The sequence below is a fragment of the Camelus ferus genome, chromosome 9, assembly GCF_009834535.1.
Source record: "Camelus ferus isolate YT-003-E chromosome 9, BCGSAC_Cfer_1.0, whole genome shotgun sequence".
NCBI lineage: Eukaryota > Metazoa > Chordata > Mammalia > Artiodactyla > Camelidae > Camelus > Camelus ferus.
Window position 1 is genome coordinate 80,330,697 of NC_045704.1, and position 27,636 is coordinate 80,358,332.

At 37.1% G+C, this 27,636-nt stretch overlaps 2 protein-coding genes across 2 annotated transcripts in view; one reads left to right on the forward strand and one right to left on the reverse strand.

Annotated features, from left to right (window-relative positions):
- LOC102516426 (monocarboxylate transporter 1) overlaps window positions 1-10,914 on the reverse strand; it is a 25,233-nt gene extending 14,319 nt beyond the window's left edge. Inside the window, exon 1 of the mRNA XM_032487350.1 lies at window positions 10,814-10,914. The gene's annotated coding sequence lies outside the window, so the exon portion shown is untranslated. The remainder of the gene's footprint in view (window positions 1-10,813) is intronic.
- The window catches only part of LOC116666108, an 18,306-nt gene continuing 1,354 nt past the window's right edge, over window positions 10,685-27,636 (forward strand). The window contains exons 1-4 of the mRNA XM_032488210.1: window positions 10,685-10,838; window positions 10,874-11,229; window positions 13,047-13,139; window positions 23,079-23,162. Of these exons, the coding sequence (XP_032344101.1) occupies window positions 10,685-10,838; window positions 10,874-11,229; window positions 13,047-13,139; window positions 23,079-23,162 (687 nt within the window). The remainder of the gene's footprint in view (window positions 10,839-10,873; window positions 11,230-13,046; window positions 13,140-23,078; window positions 23,163-27,636) is intronic.

The following is a 27,636-nucleotide window of genomic DNA, read 5'->3' on the forward strand; positions in this document are numbered from 1 at the left end:
TGATGAGTTACTTTTCTTTTGTTGTTTTCAATATTCTTTGGCTTCGTCTCAAGGATCTGTTCATTTTTCATTCATTTTTCTTTTTTTCCCCTTAGATTTGGTAATCTCAACTGATCTATATTCAAGTTCACTGACTCTTCTGCCAGCTCAAGTCTGCTTTTCAGACCCTCTTACAAATTTTTCAGTTACTGTACTTTTCAGCTCCAGAATTTCTATTTGGCCCCCCCCCTTTTTTTTTTAAATATAATAACTATCTCTTTATAAATATTCTCTTTTTGGTAAGACATTGTTCTCACAACTTCTTTTAGTCCTTTAGACATGGTTTTAATTTTTTGAAAAAATTTATAATAGCTAATTTAAACCCTTTGTCTAGTACGTTCAATGTTGAGGCTTTGTTGGGGATAGTTTCTACCGAATGACTTTTCTCCCTGTGTGTAGACCATACTTTCCTGTTTCTTTGTGTGTCTCATATTTTGTTGTTGAAAACTGGACATTTAAAATAACACAATGTGGTAACCGTGGAAATCAGATTCCCTCCCTCCTCAGGGTTAGTTGTTATTGCTGTTTGTTGTTCATGTTGATGATACTGCTATTGCCTTTTGTTTGCTTAATGACTTTCCTAAATAAATTCTGTGAAGTCTGTATTTTTTCTCATATGTGGCCATTGAAACCTCTGCTTGGTTAGTGATCAGCCAATGACTGGACAAAAATTTCCTTAAAATGTCTTGAATCAGTATATGTACCAGGCTTCGCCACAGGGTATTTGTGTATGTTGGGGCATGCTTTCAATTCTCCAGCAGGCAGCTTACGCTTCTGCTTTAGCCTTCACTTCCTGCTGGTATGGAGCTTCAAGGTCAGTCAAGAGAGGAGATTCAGGCCTTCTCAGGTCTTCGCTGAGCATGGGCTGTCTGCACATGTGCATGACCTTCTAGCATTCTGGGAATATGCCAGAGCTTTAAAAGTTCCCAGTGGGCATCTCATTCCCCAGCTTTTCCTTTAAAGTGTATGGTCAGCTTTTTGTTTGCTCCAATTGTTTTTCCAACTCAGGCAGCTGAGATGTTAAATAATTACCCCTGATTGTTTTCAATAAATGCTCTGGGAAAAAGGCTGTTTGCACTGAGGAAGCTCCGAATCAAGTCAAATAAAGACAATCCCTGTAAGTGGGGGTTTCCAGGAACTGTCAGATATGTTGAATAATAATTCTCTAAGTATGAGGCTTTTTTTTAGGGTTTCAAACCCATTCTGCCCCAAGTGGTTACTACACGGCTGATTTTCACAGCTCCTGTGATTGTGAGGTTTTTTTTGCTGTTGTTTTCCATTCTACCAGAGGTAGGCAGATGAATATAGGAATAGGTCATGTTAAAACACCACAAACCTTGCTATTCTGAGATTCAGCTGTTTCTTGAATACATTCTTTTTGGATTACTTCAAGCCTTTGGTTAATTTTTGAGTTTTTTTAAAAGTTGATTTTAATAATTCTTGCCAATGTTCTTATTGCTTTCATGAAACACAATTTCACAGGATCTTACTCCATTCTAGAAGTACCACTACAATTGATTTTTGTATACAGTAGTCCCCCTTTATTTGCAGTTTTGCTTTCTTCAGTTTCAGTTACCCATGGTCAGCTGCAGTCTGAAAATATTAAATGGAAACTTCTAGAAATAAATAATTCATAAGTTTTAAATTGCATGGTATTCTGAGTAGCATGACGAATCTCATGCCATCCGGCTCCTTCCTGCCTGGGACGTGAATCATTCTTGTGCTGGCATATCTATGTTATATATGCTACAGCTCATTAGTTACTTGGGTGCCATCTCAGTTATCAGATCATCATGGAATCACAGTACTTGTATTCAAGTAACCCTTATTTTACTTAATAGGTAAAATAATGCATATAGTGTTTCATCATCAAGAAAAGTACTCCAGAATTTGGCAGATACACTATCAGATTTAGGATAGCATTTTTCCTTTCATCTGAGCAAGTAGTGAATAACATTTATAGTTCTTTTTTAACCTGTTAAACCACCCTTGCATTCCTAGAATATGCCCAACTTGGTCACAACATACACCTTTAAAAACATTTCTAAATTAATTAGTATTTTTTGGACTTTTTTTGAAATGTGTCCATAAGGCATTTGGAAATATAATTTTCTCTTCTCATATTGACCTTTTCTGATTTCAATATCAATTTTATACTAGAGCCAAAAAGTAAGTTAGGAGGTGTTCTCTTTCCCCCTCATCTCAGGAAGAGATTACGTAAGACTGGAATGAGCTGTTCCTTGAAAGTTTGGTAGAATTTACTAGGAAAACCATTTGGACATTGTATTTTCTCTTTGGGAGGTTTCAAATCATCTCTGTCAGTTTCCTTAACAATTATAAGTCTATTCATTCCTTCTATTGCATTTTGAGTCTGTCTTTTTAGGATATTTTTCTATAGTTCTTCCATTTCATCAAAGTTTTCAAAGCACTGTCATAGAATTTTTATATTTTAATCTCTTCATAGGCATAATTATATCCTCTTCATCATTGATATTTATGCCTTCTTTTCCTCCTTTAATATCAGGAATTTATTTTGTAAGTTTTCTTCAAAGAATATTCTGTTTTACTGATCTTTTATCGTACCTTTCCCCTTATGTCATTTGTTTCTGCTATTTTAACATCATTTTTATTTTTACATGTTTGGAATTTATTCTCCTTTTCAAACATAAGGTAGATACTTATTAGTTGATTAATTTTAGCCCTAATTATTTTCTAATATGAGCATTTGAGACTACAATTTTCCCTCTATCACTTTTACTGCATACTATATAGTTTTATGCACAGTATTTTTACTATTGTTTATTCAAGTGTTTTAAAAATTTCCATTGTGATTTCTTCTTTGACCCAGAGTTATACAGGGGTCTTTTAACTCTCCAAAGGAAATCTTTTGTTTAGCTTTATTGACGTATAATTAACAACACTGTGGCAAGATGACATGGTTGGTACAATTCAGTTTTTTTGATATAAGACTGGCATTTATGGGCTGGTACATTAATTTTTGAAAATATTCCATGTATGCTTGAAAAGAATATACATTTTCTAGATGTTGGGTTTGAATTGTTTATTTGTTGATTCAAACTTTTTTTTTCAAATTGTCTTAGTCTTCACTAGTTTTCTGTTTTCTGCTTCATCTATCAATAATTGAAGTAGAAGTATGTTGAAATGTCCTAATGTGTTTCTCAATGTTTCCATGTTGTTCTTTTGGTAATGTTTATGAGCTTAGGTGGTTAATCTTAATATATTAGAAACCTGAGGGCCTCAAGTGAGGGCACTTTCTTCCAGAAAAAAAGATTTGCTGCATCTCTCAAAAGCTAGGGAACACTATGGACCTAGGTGACTTTAGCCAGGACTCCTGGCTTTATGTGGAAGCTAAGGTTAGTTTTCTTTTGCTGCTGGTCCCAGGCTTCCCTCCCAATTACTAACCCAAGTAGGCAAGGCATAAAACTGAGTAAATTCAATTCAAATATCTTAGTGACAAAGTAACTTTAAGTTACTAAAAGCAATATAAATTAAAATATAGTTCATTCTCCTAGAGAATTTATAATTCAATGGCAGATGACAGATATTACTACCACTATAGATATTATTGTTTAATTAGCTATTTTGTGCTGAATATGTTCACCAGCCTTGTATGACAAGCTTCTTTTGTCCTTGCCTGATGTTAATTTCCTCATTCATTGTTCAAATTGTTGAAAATACCCTCTAAAATGCTTTCTTTCTTTGACTTCTCTCTGGATTTTCTTCCTTTCTTGCAGGCCATTTATTCCTTTTCAGCTTGATTCAATGACTCCATTCCTTCTGCCTACTTTATATGAATCAGGTTGGCAAGTGATCAAAAACTTAACTCAATCTGACTTGAACGAAAATAAAATGGCTCATGTAACCAAGAAATCTAAGGCAAGGTTCTGGTTTTAGGCACAGCCTGATCCAAGGACCAAATGATCTGGTTGGGGATATTTCCATATTTTTGGTTCTACTTTCTTCTATGTTGATTTCACTTTCAAGAAGGCCCTCAACTCATTAAGACAAGAAGACTGCCAGTAACTCCACACCTACATATTTCCCATAAAATCCCAGCTTCTTTCCAGGCAACTGAATTCCCAGAATGTTCACTTTGGCAACATAATTAGCTTGAAGTAAATACTTAGTTTGGTCATGTCTAATCACTATGTGAGCCTCAACTGTCTGAAATGTAATTCATATACCTAATTCTGAAGCCTGGGGTCCAGCCACAGGATGCATAGAATGGAAAGCCATGGTTTTTAAATGCTACAAAGGCCCTACATAATTTATCCTAACTTCATCTCCTAACTTTGTCCCTCCTGGCTTATATCACTCCAGCTTATATCACTATCTTTAAGGATATCAAGTACACTTGCCCTTTAGGTTTTCTAAATTTACAGTTATCACTGCCTGGAATTTTGTTAACCCAGATATCATTTCGATTAAATCTTTTTTCAAATGTTCCCATATCAGGGAGGCTTTTCTGGGCCATCCTTGATCAATCCTAGATCAACCTCACACCTCCCACTCCTTGCTTTATTTTTTTCCAGAGCACCTATCTAAAAGAATAACTAAATAACCGCTAGTACTCATATAGTGCTTTCTATGCAGCAGGCATTAGGTTAAGCACTTTGCTTGATTAGTATAATGCTCTCAACAACCCTATGAAGTATTATTACTATTCCCAATTTAGAGCTGAGCAAACTGAGGAACAGAAAGGTGAAGTAACTTACTCAGGACATGGCAGAGCTGGGATTCAAACCTAATCAGAATGGCTCCAAAGTTTGTCCTTTTAACTACTAGACCACATTACCTCTTATTGTTGTCAGTCTCTCCACACCAAAAAATAAGCTGCATAAAAATGGGAACTCTTTACAATGATATATTTCTAGCCCTTTGGAGTCTAATAATAGATATTCAACAAATATTTGATGAACAACTAAAAGAGGAGGGCGATCTAGCCAGAAGGGGAAATGGTTCCTTAAACATGTACTACATACAGTCTGCCCTAAATTAACACGCTGTGGACTCAGAGCTCATCTGCTCTGGTGGCTTCCTTATCATCGATGTGATGACTCAGTTGCATATTTCCAGGTCAAATCACTAGCCAGTCCAGAATCTGTGGGTCATTCTTCTCTCCTTTGCCCTCATACTCCGTATCTAACCAATATGAATAGCTCTGAATTTGTCTTCCTCTCCACCCTCACAGCCACTATTCTTAGATCAGGTCACCATCTCCCATTTAGGTTAATGCAGTAGCCTCCTAATTGGTTTCCCTACCTTCCACCTTTGGGTCTTCCCTTTTCATTTCTCACACTGCAGCACAAATGATCTTTTGAAAATAACACCTGGTCATTTTGCTCTTTTTCTTAAAACTCTATAGCTCCAGATATCCACCCTCAAAATAATTTCTTAACATTCAAAACCTATTCTAATCTCACCCTTGTTTGCCTCTTCAGCTTCACCTCTTCCTGATTTCCATTGTACACTATGCTGCAGACTTAATGGGGTACTTGAAGTTCAAAGTGCTGTCCTTTTGTACATTTCTGTTCCTTGAGCCCAGTTCTGGCTCTCCCATCACTCGGATAACTGCTATTTGAAATAATTTCCATTCATTGATGGAAACAAACCAGGATAAGTGAAAATCCTTGAGTGAATATAGAACATACTGTACATTTCCGCTGTAGAAGAGATATGATTGGTGTAGGAGCCGTTTCAAAGTTTCCCCATCGCCACTGGGGCCTCACCTCCCAAAGCATGATTCATCCTGGTAAAGGTCTCTGTTGGCGCTGGTTGGTTCTGATGCAGGAACTTGGTCCCTAGTTTGGTTCCTGTTTTTGCTCTAGGGAAGTAGTGTCATGTCCCATAATGTCCTTTGCCTGGGGTCTTTTTAGATAGAACTACCAAACTAATTCTTTCACAACTATAGGCATTTATCATAGTCACATTTGGTATGGGGTAGAAAAAAAAAATCAAGCAAAATTCTTGGCTGATATAAAGTCCTAAATTATACCATTCTATCTTTTGTTAAACTCTTAGATTTACTTTGAAGGGAACTAGGTGTATGTACAAGTCACTCTGGAATCTGTGGTCTTTAACTGTTTTGCCCCAGAAGATCTTTGGAAACTGTGGACCCCCTTAAACACTGACTACTAAATGGGTAAGTTTAATAGTTGCAAATATGTAATTTCTGGCATATTGTACATTGTGTTATATGTGCTTTAAATATATCATTGTCAAAACCTTGGCACTTCAGCTCATTCAGTTTATGGAAAATGGCCACTATATAACATAACTGGCTTGTCGTATCAGAAAAGGTGTGACCTCATTTGACTTTGAAGGGGAGCCACCCTTCAAATATGCCACCCCCAAATATACCATTTGGCATTTATTTTGAATTAAAGTTACTTAAGAAAAAGCCAGTGCAATGATTTCCCTTGTCCCTCTGATAGCCCATTTGAAAGGTACTCTCCCTGTACCAGGAGGGCAGAAGGCATCCTTATTGTCAGAGATAAGGAATTTAGGGCTGAGAAGTCTGTATAAACAAACCCTGTTAGTTCTTCACTAATCTGCCCCCCTAAGCCCAAATGCTGTCAATTCTTCACAAATTTATTGTTCCCTTGTCTAAAAAGTATAGAAGCTGCCTGCTTTGGTCACTCCTCATATCTTTATGGGCTTGCTTATGTATGAAATTAGTTTTTCTGCTGTAAATCTGTCTTGTGTCGATTTAATTATTAGACCAGCCACAGAGCCTAGAAGGGAAAAGTTTTACTTCCCTACAAATTCAAAGCAGTGAGTTGAAAAACAGCCTGTTACAATCTATTCTCTTTCACATTCTAGGATGAATAGAAGACAAATCAGAGAAGGCAGAAATTTGTCCTCTGAATGAAAAATGGTCATGCCTCCTTCAAAATTTCTCTCTCTGGGGCTATGCATTCTTGATTTTTCCCTTTGTTTAGACTGTTCCCAAAAGATTTTTATAGCCTGGAACATTGTTACACCAGAGTAAGAATGGGGATACGTGAGGTAGCCTTTCTTTTGTAAAGAAGGGAATTGTGTACAATGAGTTGGTTAAAGAAGACCTGAGGCATCCATTCTCATCTCAGGAGAGATCATTGTAAATTCAGGGTACTTATGAAACTGAGGTTTTGCAAAGTAATTCCATAAAACTATACCACCATTTGAAAATGAAGATAACCTGTCTCAGAGCATTTCACCTACCTATGCTGAAGGTAGGATAATAAAAATATCTACAAGTTGAAGATTTCTAAAATTTCCACTTGATTATAGAAGCTGTAACATCTTGGTTCAAAGGAAGCAATCTGGGTTCTGAGATTAAATAGAAATGCTCCAGGGCATGAATTTTACAAGTTCTTCTCTGAATTAAGAGCCAAAAACATTAAAGGTTAATTAATCTCAGAATATTTATGTTTAAATTTACATACATACTCGATCACAGTAGAGCTGTTTGATACAGTAAAGTTTAACTGGAACAGGTAATACAATCCTTGTTGAATGTGATTAAATTTTGACGTTAGTTGCCAGCTATGATTTCTTACAATTTGCTTTTCTGTTTGTTCTTGTTTTTATTTTTTGGCGGGGGGCAGGTAATTACGTTTATTTATTTTTAGGGGAGGTACTGGGGATTGAACCTAGGACCTCGTGCACGCTAAGCATGCACTTACCACTTGAGCTATACTCTCCCCCGCTCACAATTTGTTTTTTAAAGGTCCCAACTTTTGGTTGCCAAGAACTGTCTCATCAGTCTTAATAACAGTCTTGTATTAAAAACCTTATTCCACAGTGTCAAAATTAAGTTTAAAACTGCAAGTATCTACAGGAAGAAAAAGATTCAGAAAGAAAAATAAAGTAAATAAAATACATTCATTAAAAAGAAAAATTATGGATTAAAAAATCTCAAAACCCAAACAGGGTCTCAACACAATTCTGCCAAATAAACAAATTTCTGTCTTTGTTATTTGAAATTTCTTATTTTGGCATAATATCTAAATACAGACTCATTTTCTTCTCATTTTAAAAAGGACATAAAAATCTGAAGTAAAAGTGAAGAAAGGGAAGGTAGAGACCATGTCCTTTGAAGTCCTTTACACTCTACAGGAGAGTTTTGCTTAGTAGAATTCCAGATTATATTCTAAATTATAATCTATGAATATTTATTGCAGCAATCCAAAGTAGGCCTTCCAAGAATGTAAATTTTGGAAAAACAGTATGGAGTTTCCTTTAGAAACTAAAAATAGAGTTACTATATGATCCAGCAATCTCACTCCTGGACATACATCTGTACAAAACTCTAATTTGAAAAATACATGCACTCCAATGTTCACAGCAGCACTATTTACAATAGCCAAGACATGGAAGCAACCTAAATGTCCATTGACAGATCACTGGATAAAGAAGATGGAGTATATATACACAATGGAATACTATTCAGCCATAAAAAGGATGAAATAATGCCATTTGCAGCAATATGGATGAACCTAGAGATTATCATATTAAGTGAAGTAAAGCAGAAAGAGAAAGACAAATACCATGTGATATCATTTATAGGTGCAATCTAAAATATGATATAAAGGAACTTATTTACAAAACAGAAAGAGACTTACATACATAAAAAACAAACTTTGTTAAAGGGGAAAGGGAGTGGGGGAGGGATAAATTAGGACTTTGGGATTAGCAGATGCAAACTACTATATATAGAATAGATAAATAACAAGATCCTACAGTATAGTAAGAGAACTATATTCAATATCCTGTAATAAACCATAATGGAAAAGAAAATGAGAAAAAATAAATGGATATGTTATAACTGAATCATTTTGCTGAACACCAGAAACTAACACAACATGGTAAATCAACTATACTTCAATTAAAAAAAACAGAGACCCTTCAAGTCAAAACCTAAATATATTATGTTTATTTATTAATATATCACTGATTTTGTCCCAGGGTTTGAAGAAGAAACGTACTGGCTACTTTAAAATAACAAACAAGTATGGAGTTAGGGTTATGGTTGTCCACATTACTCCTTTTGAACAGAAATGCTAGTATACCACTGCTTCTTATCCACTTCACACCTAGTTTTTTAAGGCCAAGTTGGGAAAACAGTCACAAAGAGAAAGACAGCAGAGAAAGTTGTTTTTCCTTTTTTTGAAATAAGAAGTATGAACTGAACTACTCATTGAAATATTTAACACTATAATCAGCTTCATAATATTTAATAGTTTCATAGTTTGTAGTTGGTTTTATGTAAAAGTATCTCATAGGTTTTGATGACTAAAGACTAAAATTTTACCTCAGTTTTACTCATCATTCTTAAACTTTTCATCCCAAACTCAAGACAGTTAAATTCCCTGTATACGTAATTGCTTAACATCCATGACTGATTGAGTCTGGACATGATTATTACTGCTACATCTGAGCCCATTTCTGCAAAGAAGTAACAAAGTCTTGTTTTTGTACAGTACCTGATAATCCACAAAAGACTAATAAATTGAGCATTGTTTGTCTAACATAAGCATTGCTTACAGTAAGCACAGATAAATGGTTATTTGCAAAGTTGTTTTAAAGGATATTTCTGGACACTAAATAAGTATCAAAACTGAAATACTGTTACCTTAAAATACGATTATACGTAAAACTTAAGAGTCTTTAAATGCTGACAATACAAGTTGATATACTGTCAGTGAAAATAAAAATCACTTTATAATAATACACTTACAGTAATTTCAACAATCTATTTCACTTTCTTAAAAAAAAAAAAAAGGCAGTAAATTGCTAATCTGCTCCTCTTCCGGGCTGTTTTCTAAATGACAAACCAGAAACATCAGCAAGGTGCAATCATAACAGAGGCAGGTAAACATGTGCATTTCTAATTTGCAGATCCGGAATTCCAAACCTGAGTCATCAACCCCTACGGGGGTTACTGGCAATTGGGATGACAAAGGCCTGCATCTTAGAGTTACTGAAGACAAGGTCTGGGGCTAATTTAAGCAATGTAACTGATGTTACTGGATCCACAAGAAAAGAGTATTCCACGGATCATTACCCAAAAAGTTGTTCAAGACACACTATTCCATTTAACTACGCGTTATGGGAACTACAAAGACAGCTATTACCTTAGAAACTTACAATAGAGAGAAAATAAGCAAAAATAATAAACCTAAAGATTCACATAATACATAAAATACAACGGTGCACAGGGATGGTAGGATTTGAGGTTAAAGGGGAATTTCTATGGGCAGAGCAAAGTTACGGAGACTCAAGAATGAGGGAAAATTCAGTTAGGATGAATCACAGGTAAAATTAAAACACAGAGTTTAAAGATTAGAAGGTTACAGGTGGCAGGTTACAAAGCCTGAAACAAAACCTCCTGCCCCAAATCACTCCCCTTCCCCTGCTGAGGCACAACCTGGCCAAGAGATCCTGAGGCTGAGGTGAATCAAGCCTACTTGATTTTACAGCCCAAGTCATTACTCCTACAGCGGGCAAGCATCCCCCGCGGGGATGAAGCGATTTCCCCCAGGTCGCCATGACCTCGCGCCTCTCCCCGAGCGGGTGATTGGGACACCTGCCCACACCTGTTTCACCAGCCACTCCTGGTAAGGCCGCTACTGTGGCCACAATGCCTGCGCCGGGCCGACCCCCATCCCCCGGAGACCAAGCTCGGCTCCCGTCTCCCTCTGACCCCGCCCGACCGGCCAGGGCACCGCGGGGTCCGCGCCGAGCGCGGAGCCAGCTGTTACCAACTAACCGTTGCGCGCGGCTCGCGGCGCCGCGTGAGCGTGACGTGACGGGGCGGCGCGGGGCGGAGCTCCCCTCGGCACCACGCGCCCCGCTCGCCGTGGGAGTCGCTGGACACTGTTCCGACAGGTGGGCGCTGCTGCCTTATACCCGGCGGGGGCGGAGCGTGCGCGCAGGGGGCGGAGTCGGACCTCCCCGCCGTCGCCCCCGTCTACCCCGACAACGTCCGCGCTAACACCGGGGTGGTCGCCGCGCGGCCGCCGGCTTCGGCTCCGGTCCCGGCCAGGCCAGGTGTTCCCGCAAAACCTCCCGGTGCCCTACACACTTGCGGGACGCCGAGCCTCGTCCTCATCGTCAGTCTCTGGCGGAGAAAAGGGAGAAGCCACCAAGGACGGACGGGGCGTGCTCGCCAGGGGCCTGAGTCAGGTGTGGGGGGCGATGGGCGCGCGGAGACCCGGAACGTGACTGGACGTGGGGGGCTGGGCGGGCCTTGAATGGTCGCAGGTGCACCTCGAACCCAGGAAGGTCAGCGGTGTAGAGAGAGGGCTGTGGCCTCGCCGCTTAAGTTCAGTGACTTGGGGGAAGTCACGCAAACCCTCAGCGCCTGTTTCTTGTTCTCTAAAATAGCAGCAGTAATAGGACCGACCTCATTTAGGAGGATTTTGATAGTCTTTTAGGAATGGTACACAGAAGTCGGGAGAAAAGAGCAGGTCAGAGGGTGACAAGATTGGGCCAAAGGGGGAGGGTATGTGTGTGTCAGAAACATGAAGAAATGAAGATGCAGAGAGGCCAAATTTTTGTGGACGCTGAATGTCTGGGACAGGATGTAATTATAACTGGCAATTTGGGGGAGTGGGTGTTGATTAAGCACTTCTCCTGAATCTTCAAGATCCTGTGTAGTAGGTACTTAATAGTTTTTTTTTTTTAATAATAAATAAAGGGCCTGAGGCTCAGAGAGATTAACTTCACAGAGGTCGCTGACCTTTTAGTGGCCAACATTTGAAGTTAGACTTCAGAGCCTGATTTTGTTATAAAAGCCATGGTTCTTGAGCAAGTCCAGACACCATAGTGTATCTGTTAAAGTGATTAAAATAATCTCGACTTTAGAAATACCAAAAAAGTATGTCAAGGCCTTTGCCTTCAAAGAACTTAGAAGTTCTTTGGGGCGACTGAGATCCAAATCAACCCACATTTCTTGAGCATTTCCTCAGGCCAGGACCTGTCCTACCACTCCACCTGCACACTCACTCAGAGGCCCAGTGTGCTAGCCATTGCATGACAGAGCCGACACACACACACGTTCACTTACTTAATTCTCACAACAGCTCTAAGAGTAGGCCTTACAGTTTCTGTTTTGCAAAATGAATAACCTGAGATTGAGGAGGAGTGGGGTTTTGGAATCAGGTCTTGAGAGCGCCCTTGTGCTTTCCTCTTGCCCACTCTGCCTCTGTCTCACAGCAAAGTGTTAGTAGAAGACATTGCAGAATCCATGGCCAAGTACTGCTTATGGGCAGTAATTGTTTTTTACCTTTGTAAATGCAGAAAATGAAGACATTTCAGGTTACTAGGGTGGCCAGGACTTAGAATAGCAGTGCTTTGGGATTATTAGAGTGACAGCAGAATTCAGGGTAGGTGGTAGATAGTTGAGTTAGGGAGACTGTGGGAGACTCGCTCAGGTGTGAATTTAAAAGGGCCTGTACTAGGGAATGGCAATGTGAAAAGGCAGATAAATGATTCCTGGGAAATTTCTCAAAGAAGGCTCCCAAAGCAGCAGTATAGTGGGTTCAGAATATGGACTCAGGAGCCAGACTGCTCAGTTTCCAACAAAGTACCTAGTGAGGTTTGCTGGGGGAATAAATTAGTGTTTGTGAAGCACATGGAACAGAGCCTAGCGTATAGCAAGTGCTGAATAAGTATTTGTTAAAAACAAGTAAATAGAAAAAGAAATTAAGGAAACAATTCTGTTTACAACAACGTCCAAAAGAATAAAATACCTAGGGATAGATTTAGCTAAGAGGTTGCAAAGAGTTTAGGCAGCTGTACTGTCTGAAGAAACACTTCCCACAAAACTGTCTTTACTTCAGATACCAGCTGCAGGATTGAGGGTCTCCAGGGACACCCTGACTTCAGACAATCTGGCCACAAATTTAGGTGTTCTCACAACCACCCTCAGGCTCAATAATTTGCTAGAAAGACTCATAGAATGCACTGAAAACTATTATATCCAGTCATATTTATTACAGAAAAAAGGATACACTGGAGTCAGGCCCTGGACGAGTAGCAGAGGGCGGAATCTGAGAGTGGCCCAGACGTGGAGTTCTGCTTGTCCCTTCCAGGTGGGGTCCTGAGTGCTGTTCCCTCCTCTCAGCTGGGATGTGTGACAGTGCTTAAAGAGTATTGCCAACTGGGAATGCTCACTCAAGCCCTGGTTATCCAATGTTTTATGAAGCTTCCTTACTTAGCATGAGTCATAGCCCATGTGATTGAATTAAACTCTCCAGCTCCACCCCCTCCCCAAGTTGGGCTGTTATCACGTGACATAAAGCCCTACCTCTTCAATCACATTGTTGGCCTTTTTGGACATTGCCAGCCCTATCCTGAGTCATTTCATTAACATAAACTATGAAGCGGCTCACCCTGAGACACCTTATTAGGATAAACTCTCAGAGTTGGTCTTAGGGACCCATCATGACCCTTCCTATCACTTGGGAAATTGCAAGGGTGTAGAGATCACCTCCCAGGAGCTAGGGCAAAGGCCTGACCTCTCTTTAGATGAGGCCAAATTCCTTACTACACAAAAGTGAAAGACTTGCACACTGAAAACTAGAAAATGTTTGCTGAAAGAAACTGAAGAAGACCTAAATGAATGTAAAGACGTTCATGTTCATGGATTGGAATACCTGTTAAAATGGCAGTGCTACCCAGCTTGATCTACAGATTGAAAGCAATCACTATTAAAATTCGAACAGCACTTTGTGCAAAAGTGGAAATTCGTATGGAATTGCACAGGACTCTGAATACTCGAAAGAGTATTAAAAGAGAACAATGTTGGAGGACTCACACTTCCTTGTTACAAAACTTATTACAAAGTTGCAATGATCAAAACAATGGTGTACTGGCATAAGGATAGGTATATAGACCAAGAGAACAGAATTGAAAGTTCAGAAATGAACTTGTAAATCTAGGGCCAATTGATTTTCCAAAAGAATGCCAAGACCATTCAATGGGAAAAGAGAAGTTTCTTCAACAAATGATGTTGGGACAACTGAATATCCATATGCCAAAGAATGAAGTTGCACTGCTACCTTATGCCATATACAGAAATTAATTCAAAATGGATTAACCAACAACCAAAGTAAGAGCTAAACTATGAAAATTTCAGAAGAAAGCATGGGTAAAAATGGGTAAATCTTAATGACCTTGGATTTGACAATGGATTCTTAGATACAATACCAAAAGAGGAGCAACAACAACAAAAAAGATTAATTGGATTTCCTCAAAATTAAAAGCTTTTGTGCATCAAAGGACATTACAAAAAAAGGGAAAAGACAACCTACAGAATGGGAGAAAATATATGCAAATCATGGTGTGATATCCAGAACATGTGAAGAACTCTTAGAACTCAAAAACAAAAAGACAACCAATTAAAAAATGAACAAAGTTTTGAATAGGTGTGTAAGTGACCAACAAGCATGCTTCAAGATACTCAACATCATTAGTCATTAGAGAAATGCAAATCACAACTACAAGATGCTACTCTACTCCCGTGGCTATAATAACAATTTTTTTAAAGGAAACTAAGTCTTGGCAAGAGTGTGGAGAAATTTGAAAACTTGCACATTACTCGTGGGAGTATAAAATGGTACAGCCACTATGGAACAGTTTGTTGGTTCCTCAAAAAGTTAAACTTAGAATTACCATATGACCCAGCAATTCTACTTCTAAATATATACCCAAAGAATTGAAAACAGGTATTCAAACACATACTTGTATAGGAATGTACATAGCAGCACCATTTACAGTAACCAAAGGTTGGAAACAGCCCGATGTGCATCATTAGATGCATGATCTAACAAATGCAGTATCGCCATACAATGGAATGTTATTTGGCCACAAATAAAAATGGAATACTGGTACATGCTACACATGGATGAGCCTTGAAAAGATTGATTTAAGTGAGAGTAGCCAGATACAAAAGGTCTCAAATTGTAAGTAGCCAGACACAAAAAGGTCAGAAACTGCATGATTCTATTTTGTTAAATTTCCACAATTGGTAAATCCATAGAGGCTGAAAGGAGATTAGTGGTTGCCAGGGGCTGGGGGAGTGACTGCTTAATAGATATGGAGTTTTCTTTTAGGGTAAGGAAAATGGATTTGAAACTTGATATAGATGGTGGCTGTGCAACATTGCGAATGTACTAATTTCATGTGTACTCTAAGATGGTTAACGTCATGTTGTATGAATTTACCTCAGTAAATAAACCAAATAAATAAACATGGAGAAACAGTTTCCTCTTTGTGTTAAGAGGATCATGTCTAATTTTGTAATTGTAAGTTTGCATATCATAAAGAGGGCCATTGTGATAGTCAGAAGCCATCCACCCCCCCAAGATGTCCATGTCCTAATCCTTGGAATCTGTGAATATGTTACATTACATGACAAAGGGGAATTAAAGTTGCAGATGGAATTTGTTAATTTGCTAGTCAGCTGACCCTAAAATAGGGAGATTGTCTGGGCCTGGTGTAATTAACAGTCCTTAAAAACTATATTCAATATCTTATAATAACCTTTAGTGAAAAAGAATATAAAAATGAATATATATATATATATATACATGACTGGGACATTATGCTGTACACCAGAAATTGACACATTGTAACTTCAAAAAAAAGAAAAAAAGACAAAAAGAAAAATGACTTCAGTTTAGTTTTCCCCAAAAAACAGTCCTTAAAAGTGGAAGAGGGTAGGCAAACAGGTCAGAGTGATGCAGTGTGAGGACTTGACCTGCTTTTGCTAGCTTTGAAGTCGGAGGAAAGGGGACAGCAGCCGAGGAATGCAGGTGGCCTCTAGAAGTTGGGACAGGCAAGGAAACAGACTTCTCTAGAGCCTCCAGAGGGAACATGGCTCTCATGACACCTTGATTTCAGCCCAAAGAGGCCTGTGTTGTACTTCTGACCTATAAAACTGTAAAATAATGAATTTATTGTCTTAAACCACTGAATTTGTGTTAATTTGTTACAGCAGTGATAGAAAACTAATACAGACAGCAAAAGTGTGTATACTTCAGGCCCCACACGACCTCTGTCTTCCCACTGACAGCAGATATTGTACAGGAAGAGCACGGGCTTTGGAGTTGGAAGGCCAGGTCCTATAACTTACTAGCTGTGTTTATGTGGACAATTCACCGAACTTTTCCAGGCCTCTGTTTCCTCACCAGGCACATTGGAGATAGTACCTACAGCTGAACTTGTCAGGAGAATCTGAAGAGAAAGTGATTGGTAAAACTGGGAATATGCTATGAGAGTGTTTATGTATCGTGCTTTTGCAAGTTGTCAGTATAGAGTGTGTAAGAGAGAAAGATCCCAAGAGCATCTAAGCTGGTTAAATGGAAATACAGAAATAGGGAAGGTGGCAAGAGGAAGCTATTTGAGTGAGCTAGAAAAATGATAAAAAATAAAGCTGGTACAATTCTTACTGTTTTTGCAGATGTCATCCTGGTTTTAAAGCAGCACAAGATAAGAATTTTAGAGTTGGCAGAAACTTTGAAATCATGTAGCCAGCTCCCCACATTTTACAGATGTGGAAGCTGAAACCCAGAGGCTGAAAGAGTTTCCTCAAGCCACTCAGCTAATAAATGGTTTGACCAGATGAATAGACAGCTTTCTGGACTACTGTTGAAACATAATCTTTAAGGCAAAAAGTTTTTCTGGACAGAAATCTTTACTGCAAACCAGCGGGCATACAGTGCCCTCTAGTGGTTTTTTATTTTATTGTACAAATCCCCATTACTTCACATTTCTGTTTTAAAGGTTGAGAACTATTAGAGACAGTGCAAGGTAGGCTGCCTTAGAGAAATACCTTACAGTTATTTGCAAACTCGGAAAAATTTCAACTTGAGAAATTAGAGATTAGGATAAGAAATACTACTATAAAAAAAGCAGGGGGGATTTTGTAAATACAAAATTGGAAATTTATTACTGATGCTGGTTACATTGCTCAAATATTTTATCTAGAAAATAAGAAAAATAAGTTTCTGTTGTGTTTTCACTGACAAATTCAGTGAAACCAAAGAGGTTCAGTTTTTTTTTGTTTTTTTGAGATATAATCCTCATAACATAAAATCCACCATTTTAAAGTGTACACTTAAGTGGTTTTTAGTATTTTCATCATGCTGTGCAACCATTACCACTATCATTTCCATATCCCTCCCACTCCCCAAACCCCCAAATGATTAGCAGTTAATTCCAATTCCCCCATTTTCCTATCCCCTGGCAACCACTAATGTACTTCCAGTCTCTATGTATTTGTCTTCTGGATATTTTATATAAGTGGAATCATACAATATGTGAACTTCTGTGTCTGGTTTCTTTTACTTAGCATGATCACCCATATTATAGCACTTAATTCCTTTTTATGGCTGAATAATATTCCATTGTATGGGTATATCACATTGTGTTTATTTGTTCATCAGTTGATGGGCATTTGGGTTTTTTATACTTTTTGGCTATTATGAGTAAAATTGCTATGAACATTTGTGTACAAGTTTTTGTGTGAACATATGCTTTCATTTGTCTTAAGTATATACTTAAGAAGTGCAGTTGCTGGGTCATATGGTAACTATGTTTTAACTTTTTGAGAAACTACCAAGCAGTGTATGTTCCAACTTTTTCCTCAGATTTTCCAACACTTGTTATTTTTTTTAAACTTTTTTTTATTGAGTTATAGTCATTTTACAATGTTGTGTCAGATTCCAGTGTAGAGCACAATTTTTCAGTTATACATGAACATACATACATTCATTGTCACATTCTGTTTTGCTGTGAGCCACCACAAGATCCTGTTTTTATTTCCCTGTGCTACACAGTACAATCTTGTTTATCTATTCTACATTTTGAAATCCTACTCCCTTCCCACCCCCCTGTCCCCCTGGCAACCACAAGTTTGTATTCTATGTCTGAGTCTGTTTCTGTTTTGTATGTATGTTTTTTTTTTTTTTCAGATTCTGCATATGAGCAATCTCATGTGGTATTTTTCTTTCTCTTCCTGGCTTACTTCACTTAGAATGACATTCTCCAGGGACATCCATGTTGCTCCAAATGGCGTTATGTTGTCGGTTTTCATGGCTGAATAGTATTCCACTGTATAAATATACCACTTCTTCTTTATCCAATCATCTGTTGATGGACATGTAGGCTATTTCCATGTCTTGGCTATTGTAAATAGTGCTGCTATGAACATTGGGGTGCAGGTGTCTTTTTGGAGTAGGGTTTCTTCTGGATATATGCCCAGGAGCGGGATTCCTGGGTCACAGGGTAAGTCTATTCCTAGTCTTTTGAGGAATCTCCATACTGTTTTCCACAGTGGCTGCACCAAACTGCATTCCTACCAGCAGTGTAAGAGGGTTCCCTTTTCTCCACAGCCTCTCCAGCATTTGTCATTTGTGGAGTTTTGAATGATGGCCATTCTAACTGGTGTGAGGTGATACCTCATTGTAGTTTTGATTTGCATTTCTCTGATAATTAGTGATATTGAGCATTTTGTCATGTGCCTATTGATCATTTATATTTCTTCCTTGGAGAATTGCTTGTTTAGGTCTTCTGCCCATTTTTGGATTGGGTTGTTTGTTTTTTTCTTATTAAGTCATGTGAGCTGCTTATATATTCTGGAGATCAAGCCTTGTTGGTTTCATAGTTTGCAAAAATTTTCTCCCATTCCATAGGTTGTCGTTTTGTTTTACTTATGGTTTCCTTTGCTGTGCAGAAGCTTACAAGTTTCATTAGGTCCCATTTGTTTATTCTTGCTTTTATTTCTATTGCTTGGGTAGACTGCCCTAGGAGAGCATTTTTGAGATGTATGTCAGGTAATGTTTTGCCTATATTTTCTTCTAGGAGGTTTACTGTATCTTGTCTTATATTTAAGTCTTTGATCCATTTTGAGTTGATTTTTGTGTATGGTGTAAGGGAGTGTTCTAGCTTCATTGATTTACATGCTGCTGTCCAATTTTCCCAACACCATTTGCTGAAGAGACTGTCTTTATTCCATTGTATGTTCTTGCCTCCTTTGTCGAAGATTAGTTGACCGAAAGTTTGTGGGTTCATTTCTGAGCTCTCTATTCTGTTCCATTGGTCCATATGTCTGTCTTTGTACCAATACCATGCTGTCTTGATCACTGTAGCTCTGTAGTATTGTCTGAAGTCTGGGAGGGTTATTCCTCCAGCCTCTTTCTTTTTCTTCAGTAATGCTTTGGCAATTCTAGGTCTTTTGTGGTTCCATATAAATTTTATTATGATTTGTTCTAGTTCTGTGAAATATGTTCTGGGTAATTTGATAGGGATTGCATTAAATCTGTAGATTGCCTTGGGCAGTATGACCATTTAAAAAATATTGATTCATCCAATCCAGGAGCATGGGATATCTTTCCATTTTTTAAAGTCTTCTTTAATTTCCTTAATCAGTGTTTTATAATTTTCCATGTATAAGTCTTTCACCTCCTTGGTTAGATTTATTCCTAGGTATTTTATTACTTTGGGTGCTATCCAACACTTGTTATTTTTATTATTTTTGCCATTGTAATGAGTATAAAGTAGTGTCTCATGTGGTTTGTTTTAAAATATTGAAATAGGTTTTTCCCCTCTTTTTTAATTTTTGTTTTTAGTTGTGGTAAAATAAAACATAAAATTTATCTTTGTAATGATTTTTAAGTAATATAGTTCATTAGTGTTAAGTATATTCACATTGTGGTGCAACCGATTTCCAAAACTCCACCTTGCAAAACTGAAACTATGCCCATTCTCCCCTCCCTTCAACCACCATTCTGTTTTCTGTCTATGAATTTGATGACTCTAGTTACTTGTATTAATGGAATCCTGCAGTATTTGTCTTTTTGTGACTGGCTTATTTCACTTAGCATAATGTCCTTAAAGTTCATCCATGTGGCATGTGTCAGAATTTCCTTTCTTTTTAAGGTTGAATAATATTCCATTGTATATACACCGCATTTTATTTGTCCATGCACTTGTCGATGGACCCTTGGGTTGCCTCTGCCATTTGGCTTTGTGAATAACACTGCTGTGAACATGGACATACAAATATTTCTTCAAGACTCTCTTTCAGTTATTCTGGTATGTGCCCAGAAATGGGGTTGCTGTATCATATATAAATCTACTTTTAATTTTTTGAGAAAGTGTCATACTGTTTTCCATAGTGGCTGCATCAACAGTGCTGAAGGGTTCCAATTCTTCTACATCTTCACCAACACTTGTCATTTTCTGGGGTTTTTTTGATAATAGCCATTTAATTAGTGTGAGGTGATATCTCATTGTGGTTTTGATTTCCATTTCTCTAATGACTAATGATATTGAGCATCTTTTTATGTGTTTCTTGGCATCTTTTTATGTATTTGTTGGCTTTGAGAAATGTACTACAAATCCTTTGCCCATTTTTGAATTGGATTGTCTTTTTATTTTTGAGTTGGATGAGTTCTCTATATATTCTGGGTACAAATCCTTTTTACCAGATATATTACTTGCAAAACGATTTATTTTTAAACTGTGCTCTATTGAAGTATACTTCACATAGGATCTTTAATGTAGAGCTGAATGAAGTTTACAAATTTATACATCCTTGTAACTTTCATCCAGGGAAAGTTAAAGAACATTTTTGTTGCCCAAGATAATTCCCTTGGTACGCTTTGCAGTTAGTCCCCCAGTCCTCTTTGCCCAATGCAATGACTATTTTTATTTCTGTCAGTATACATTAGTTTTCTATGTTCTTGAAATTTATAAACACATTGTATAATATGCACTACTTGTGTCTGGCTTCTTTCACTCAACATTTTATCTGTGAGTCTCCTCTGTGTTACTGTTGTATGTATTCAGTTGATACTTTTTTATTGCTGAGTTTTAAATTTTGGTGACGTCCCATATCCACTGTTTTGTTTCTGTTTTTACAGTTGGTGCTTTTTGTGTCCTATGTGAAAAATTTTTCCTGACCTCCCATTCCTCTGCCCCCAGGCTACCAAGATATTTACCTGTTTTCTTCTGAAAGATTTAGAATTTCAGCTTTCACATTTAGGCCTATGATATGTCTCAAATTAATTTTTGTATAATACGCAGTGAAGTTGAGGGGTAGTTGGTGTTCAATTTTTTTCTCCCACAGATACCCAGTTGTTCCAGCACTTTTTATTGGAAACCTTTTTCTTCCTTCACTGAATTCCTTTGGTTATTTGGTTAAAATTAATGTATGGTATGCATGTGGAGGTCTATTTTTGGACTCTGGTCTGTCACACTGATCTGTTTGTCCATTCTAATGCCACTACTACCTTGTCTATCATTACTGTAGCTTTTTATTTTAGTAAGTCTTGAAATTAGGTCAAGTTTGCCCTAGAGCTTTGCTACCTTCTTTAGGATTGTTTTAGCTATTCTGAGTCCCATCCATTTCCATATAGATTTTAAAGTAAGTTGTCAATTTCAATAACAAAAAAGCCCTCTGGGGATTTTAATTGGGATTGCATTGACTCTATAGAACAATTGGTGAGAATTGTCATCTTAACAATATTAAGTCTTAATTCATGAATGTGGTATATTTCTTCCTCTGTTTAGGTCTCCTTTAGTCTCTTTCAGCAATGTCTTGTTTTAATATAGAAGTTTTGCACAGTTTTATTAAAATTATTATTTTAAAATAGTTATTTTAAAACAGTATAGTTTTATTTTAATTTTTGAATTGTTCATTGCTAGTAGAAATAAATTTCATTTTGCATGTTGAATTCGCATATTGTAACCTTACCAGATTCACTTGTTATTTCTGGTAATTTATTTGTAGATTTTCTTGGATTTTCTATGTACACAATCATGTTACCTGCAAAAAAGAAAGTTTTACTTTTTTCTTACAATTTTTATCCCCTTTCCTTTTACTTGCCTTACTGTACTGGGTAAGACCACCAGTACAGTGGTAAATAGTAGAGATTAGAATGGGCATCTTTGCTTTGTTTCAACTTTAGAGGAAAGTGTTAAATATTTCACCATTATATTTGATGTCTGCTATAAGATTTTATATACAGCCTTATCAGATCAATGAATTTCCTTTCAAATTTCAGTTTGCTGAGAGAGTTTTTTTTATCATGAACAAGTGTTAAATTTTATGAAATGCAATCTGTGTATTTACTGAGATAATTACATGCTTTGTCTCCTTAATTCTGTTAATATGGTAAATTACATTATTTGATTTCTTTTTTGAAAAATCTTTTATTATGGAATATTTCAAACACATACAAAGTAAATAGAATAGTATGATAAACTCCCAGGTTATCCATCACCTAACTTCTTATACCATCTGTACCTTCACCTAATCCCCACACTTAAAATTTCCTTTCAGAGTTTGAGTTTTTATTTTAGATCTTCTCTGTTTGTCACTTTATCTCTAATTCTTTTCACTCCCCATTTTCTCCCTCTTCCGCCTTCCCTTCTTCCTGCTACCTGTCCTTCTCTCCCTCTGCCTCTTCCCTTCCTCTCTCCTCTTCCCCTTCCTGTCTTTCTCTTCTTTTCCTCCTCATCTTCTTCCTCTTCTGGTAAAGTTGACGAATTCCTTATTATTATTTAATAAAGATAAATGAGCTCACATAAAATTCTTTCCTTGCATCCCTTTTCATATACTTCAAATTAGCAAAGTTTTCTGTATGTAATTTAATCCATTAGGATATTACTAGCATTTTGTCAGGCACTGAAATATTACACATTGGTCATGATTATAAATTTTATCACTGTAGTCCAAAATACGTAAGTGTATTAACTGAAACTTACTTAATTGCAGAGCTTTCTTTCCTTTTTAAGACCTGTTAGAGCACTGTGTCATTTTGCTGTTTTGGGTAAATAATCTGAAAATGAACTGCTTATGGCTATGCCTAACAAGTTGTGATATATTGTGGAAAAACAGGAATGACACAGGGCCAAAAAGATAACCTTGAAGTATTTTATATTCTTTTGACTTTGGGCCCATGCAAGTTAGACTAAAATTTTAAGGTTTATATGGTTGTTTTTTGTTGTTATTGTTGTTGCAGGTTTTACTATCTGAAGAGGATAGAATGAAAAAAAGAGATGAGAAATCAGCTTGTTATGAAGCTTCTGCAGGAAAAAAAATTAAGGTAATTTGGATGTTATATGAGAAAATATCTTCAAACCAATGCTTATTTTGGCAAAATTTAAAAATTTTTTTAATGGTAAAATACAGCTGAAAGAAACAGGATGATGAATCTAATTTACACTCCCATCTTGTTTTAAAAGAGAAATATGATTGAGAGCAGAGGAATAGAAGTCATGTAGAGTAGCTAATGAAATGAAATGTGTGAAACGAAATGAAATGAGGCTTAATCTTTTCATTATCTGGGTGCTCTAAAAAGTAGTGATTATTTCATCAAAAGCGAATCATTGTTGATTTGAAGAGGCTGTCACATTGTTTAAGTAAGAAATCAGAAAATCACATTTATTGAGTAACTACATTTTTCATATTAAAGGTATGAGGATGGGTCTGAACATACATATGCTATTCCAACTCTAAAAATTGCTTGGAAAAACTTTTAGAGCAATTAAAATTTGTTTTTCTAGGAGAAGATTGCATTAGCAGAAGATTGCACTACCCTTATCACCAGATTCCTCCAAACACTCATTGGCAGATGTCAGTAACACACACCATTTCAAACAATACTTCCACGGGGATCATCAGTCACCCAAACGTGTACTCCCATGGCTAGTCTCCACATCCAGTAAAAACACATGCATTTGTCTTCTTTCTCATCTACCCCCAATTTAAAACAAATAAGCAAAACACCCCAGAATCTAGGCAGCTACCAGAGAAAAGGTGGAGATGGAGCTGAGGGCAGGAGCTGCTGGAGCACAGCAATCACACGTTTTCTCCTCCAGCCTCTTGCTCCCCTCCCCATCTTAAACAGGCATTAAAGGTATAATTCCATATATAGCTCTTAAAGCAATCAATACAATGAGTTTTGACAATATTCCTCTGCAACCACCATCTGAAAAAAAAAAAGATCTAGACCATGCTGTCACCCCAGGAGGTTTCTTCCTGTCCATTCCAGTCTGTTCCCTCTCTTTCCAAGGAAACACGTTTCTGATTTCTGTCCCCATAGATTTGTTTAGCCTGGTCCTGGACTTCATATATATGAAATAATATTGTAATAAACTGTTCTATGCCTGATTCCTTTTACTCAGCATATTTCTAAGATTTACCCATGTTGTTGATAGCTTCAGTAGCATGTTCCTTTTAATTGCTGAGTAGTATTTCATTATATGAATGCACCACATATTTTTTCAAGACTTCAATTTTTAGTGCAGTTTTAGGTTTACAGGAAAACTGAGAGGAAGGTAAAGAGGTTTTCGGTATCTCCACTGCCCCTACACATGCATAGCCTTCCCCATTATCAACATCACTCACCAGAGTGGTACCTTTTTTTTTTTTTTACCAAGGATGAGCTTACACTGACACATCATAACCACCCAAAGTTCATAGTTGACCTAAGGATTTATTCCTGGTGTTGTACAGTCTATGGTTTTGGACAACATGTCTCCATCTTTTTAGTATCATACACAATATTTTCACTGCTCTAAAAAATCCTCTGTGTTCTCTTCATCTTCTCCAACTCCCACCCTCCAATCCCTGGCAACCGTTGATCTTTCCAGTGTCTCCTGTAGTTTTGCCTTTTCCATGATGTCATATAGTTGGAATCATATAATATGTAGCCTTTTCAGATTGGCTTCTTTCACTTAGTAATATGCATTTAAAATTCTTCCATGTCTTTTCATGGCTTGACAGCTAATTTCTTTTTAGTGCTGAGTAATATTCCACTGTCTGGGTGTACCACAGTTTACATATCCACACAACAACTGTAGGACATTTTGGTTGCTTTCAAGTTTTAGCAGTTAAGAATAAAGCTGCTCTAAACCTTATTCTTAGATGGATATAAGTTTTTAACTCTTTTGGGTAAATATCAAGGAGCACAATTGCCTGATTGTGTGGTATAAGTATGTTTACTTTTGTAAGGAAGCACCAAGCTGTCTTCCAAAATGGCTGTACTATTTTGCATTCCCACCAGCAATGAATAAGAGTTCCTGTTGCTCCACAGTTCTGGGTTTTGGCTGATCTAATAGGTGTGCTGTAGTATCTTATTATTGTTTTAATTTGCGTTTCCCTGATAATATATGATATGGAGCATCTTTTTATATGCTTATTTGCTATTTGTATATCTTCTTTGTGTTAAGGTCTTTGGCTCATTTTTAAATCAGGTTATTTTCTTATTGTTCAATTTTCAGAGTTCTTTGTGTCCTTTGTCAGATGTGTCTTTTGCAAATATTTTCTCCCAGTCTGTGGTTGTCTTCTAATTCTCTTGATATGATTGCTTTTTGCAGGGCCAAGTTTTTAATTTTATTGAAGTAAAGCTTATCAGTTATTTCTTTCACACCACAATTTTTTAAACATATTCTTCTGTTCTTGTACTTTTAATTTATTTCCAGTTTGGGACCTTTATAATAAGCACTGCTGTGAGTATTTGTGTAGATATATGCTTTTAGTTCTCTTTGGTAGATACCTCAAAGTAGAATTATTAGGTCACAGGGTAAAGGTATATTTAAATTTATTAGAAACTACTAAGTTCTCCAAAGTGTTGTACTGTTTTACCAGCAATGTATGACAGGTCAAGTTGTTCCATATTCTCGCTATCATTTGACATTGTTAGAGTTTTTTTACTGTGGCCATTCTGATGCATAGGAAATGGTCCCTAATTGTGGTTTTAATTTACATTTTCTTGATGACTGATGATGTTTAGTACCTTTTCATGTGCCTATTTGACATCATATACATTCTTTTTTAATTGAAATATAGTTGATGTACAATATTATATTAGTTTCAGGTGTACCACATAGTGATCCAATATTTTTGTAGATTATACTCCATTTAAGGTTATTATAAAATATTGGCTATATTCCTTGTGCTATACAATATATCCTTGTAGCTTATTTATTTTGTACATAGTAGTTTGTACTTCTTGATTCCCTACCCCTCTTCCTCCCCTACCCACTTCCCTCTCCCGAGTGGTAACCACTAGTTTGACCTCTGTATATGTGATTCTGTTTCTCTTTTCTTATATTTATTCATTTGTTTTATTTTTCAGATTTCACATATAACTGATAACATACAGTATTTGTCTTTGTCTTTCTGGCTTATTTCACTTAATAAGTTACCCCCTATATCATCCATGTTGTTGCAAATGGCAAGATTTCATTTCTTTATGGCTGAGTAATATTCCATTGTGTATACATACCACATCTTCTTGTTCATTCATCTGTTGATGGACACTTGCGTTGTTTCCATTTCTTGGCTATTGTAAGTACTGCTGCAGTGAACATCAGTGTGCATATATCTTTCAAAGGAAATTGCAAATGTCAATAAACCTCTCTCTCAGTAGTTCAGCATACATGTCACTAACTAGAGCTCAATATTTGTTGATAGTATTTTTCTTTTCAGGAAAACTTAAATGAATATATTTTATACATATGATTTGTAATATTAACTTATTAAGGTCAGTGACTTTACCAGGGTAAACTTTTGATCATTATAAATAGATAATTTTGAAATTGGAATATTGCATAGTAATTTATTTCTCCGTTTTATTTTGCTTGCACAGTATTAAAATGATTGATGATTGATCAAAAGAAGTAGTCACAAACAGTAGCAGGTTTAAAAAATAACTCAGGTTGTTATTTAGGTCACTCTTCAAAGACTTTAATTCTAAAGCTGGAAGAAAGTATGTTAGACATTTTTCATTTTAAATTGGAATCAAAATAGTATCTAATAAGAGTTCAGATTTTTTTTTTCATATTTGTAATAGTTGAGCATAACTTCCCCAACTAACAATAAATACTAAAAGTGTCTGTAAGTGTTTGCTGGTTATTGTACAACCGATCATTACAATGTGAAGAAAATTTCTCCCAAAGAGATGAGCATTATACATTGATTGAGTGTACTGTATTATCTACTCATCTGTACAATTTTACGATCTGGATTTTTAGAAAGGAGCTACCATCTACCTAGTCAACCACACATACATTAAAAAGAAGTTTATATTATGTGCACAGCAGTGGCAGAAGCAGCTCTATTCAGAGAGCTGAGTTTCTGCCAAGGAAGGAATTAGGAAAATGCACTCCTACCCCCACCCTGGAATGCCACACTCAGGAATCAGAGGAGGCCCCTGGCAGCCAGGCCCAGCAGGCTTGACACATTAGTCTTTCTGATCTCTCCCTGGGAACACCCTGCTCTGTGCTATCTGCTGTGGTGGCAGGAAGCAGTTCTGTTTCTTTGCACATTATGGAGGGCACCACCACCCTGAGGATTGTCAGAAGCTGGGGGGGCCAGTGCTTGTTTTGCTTCAGGGCACTAGGCTAGTTGGAACTCCTTGGAGAATCCAGCTGGAAAAAGTCACAAAACCCATGCAAGGCATCCTAAATAACCACACTTAAATTAAGGTGAGGATTGCCCCTGGGAGAGGCTCAGGGCCTTCAGTCCAGCAGTAATCGGTACTTCAGTCACTTTTACAAGGAGGGAAAGAAAGT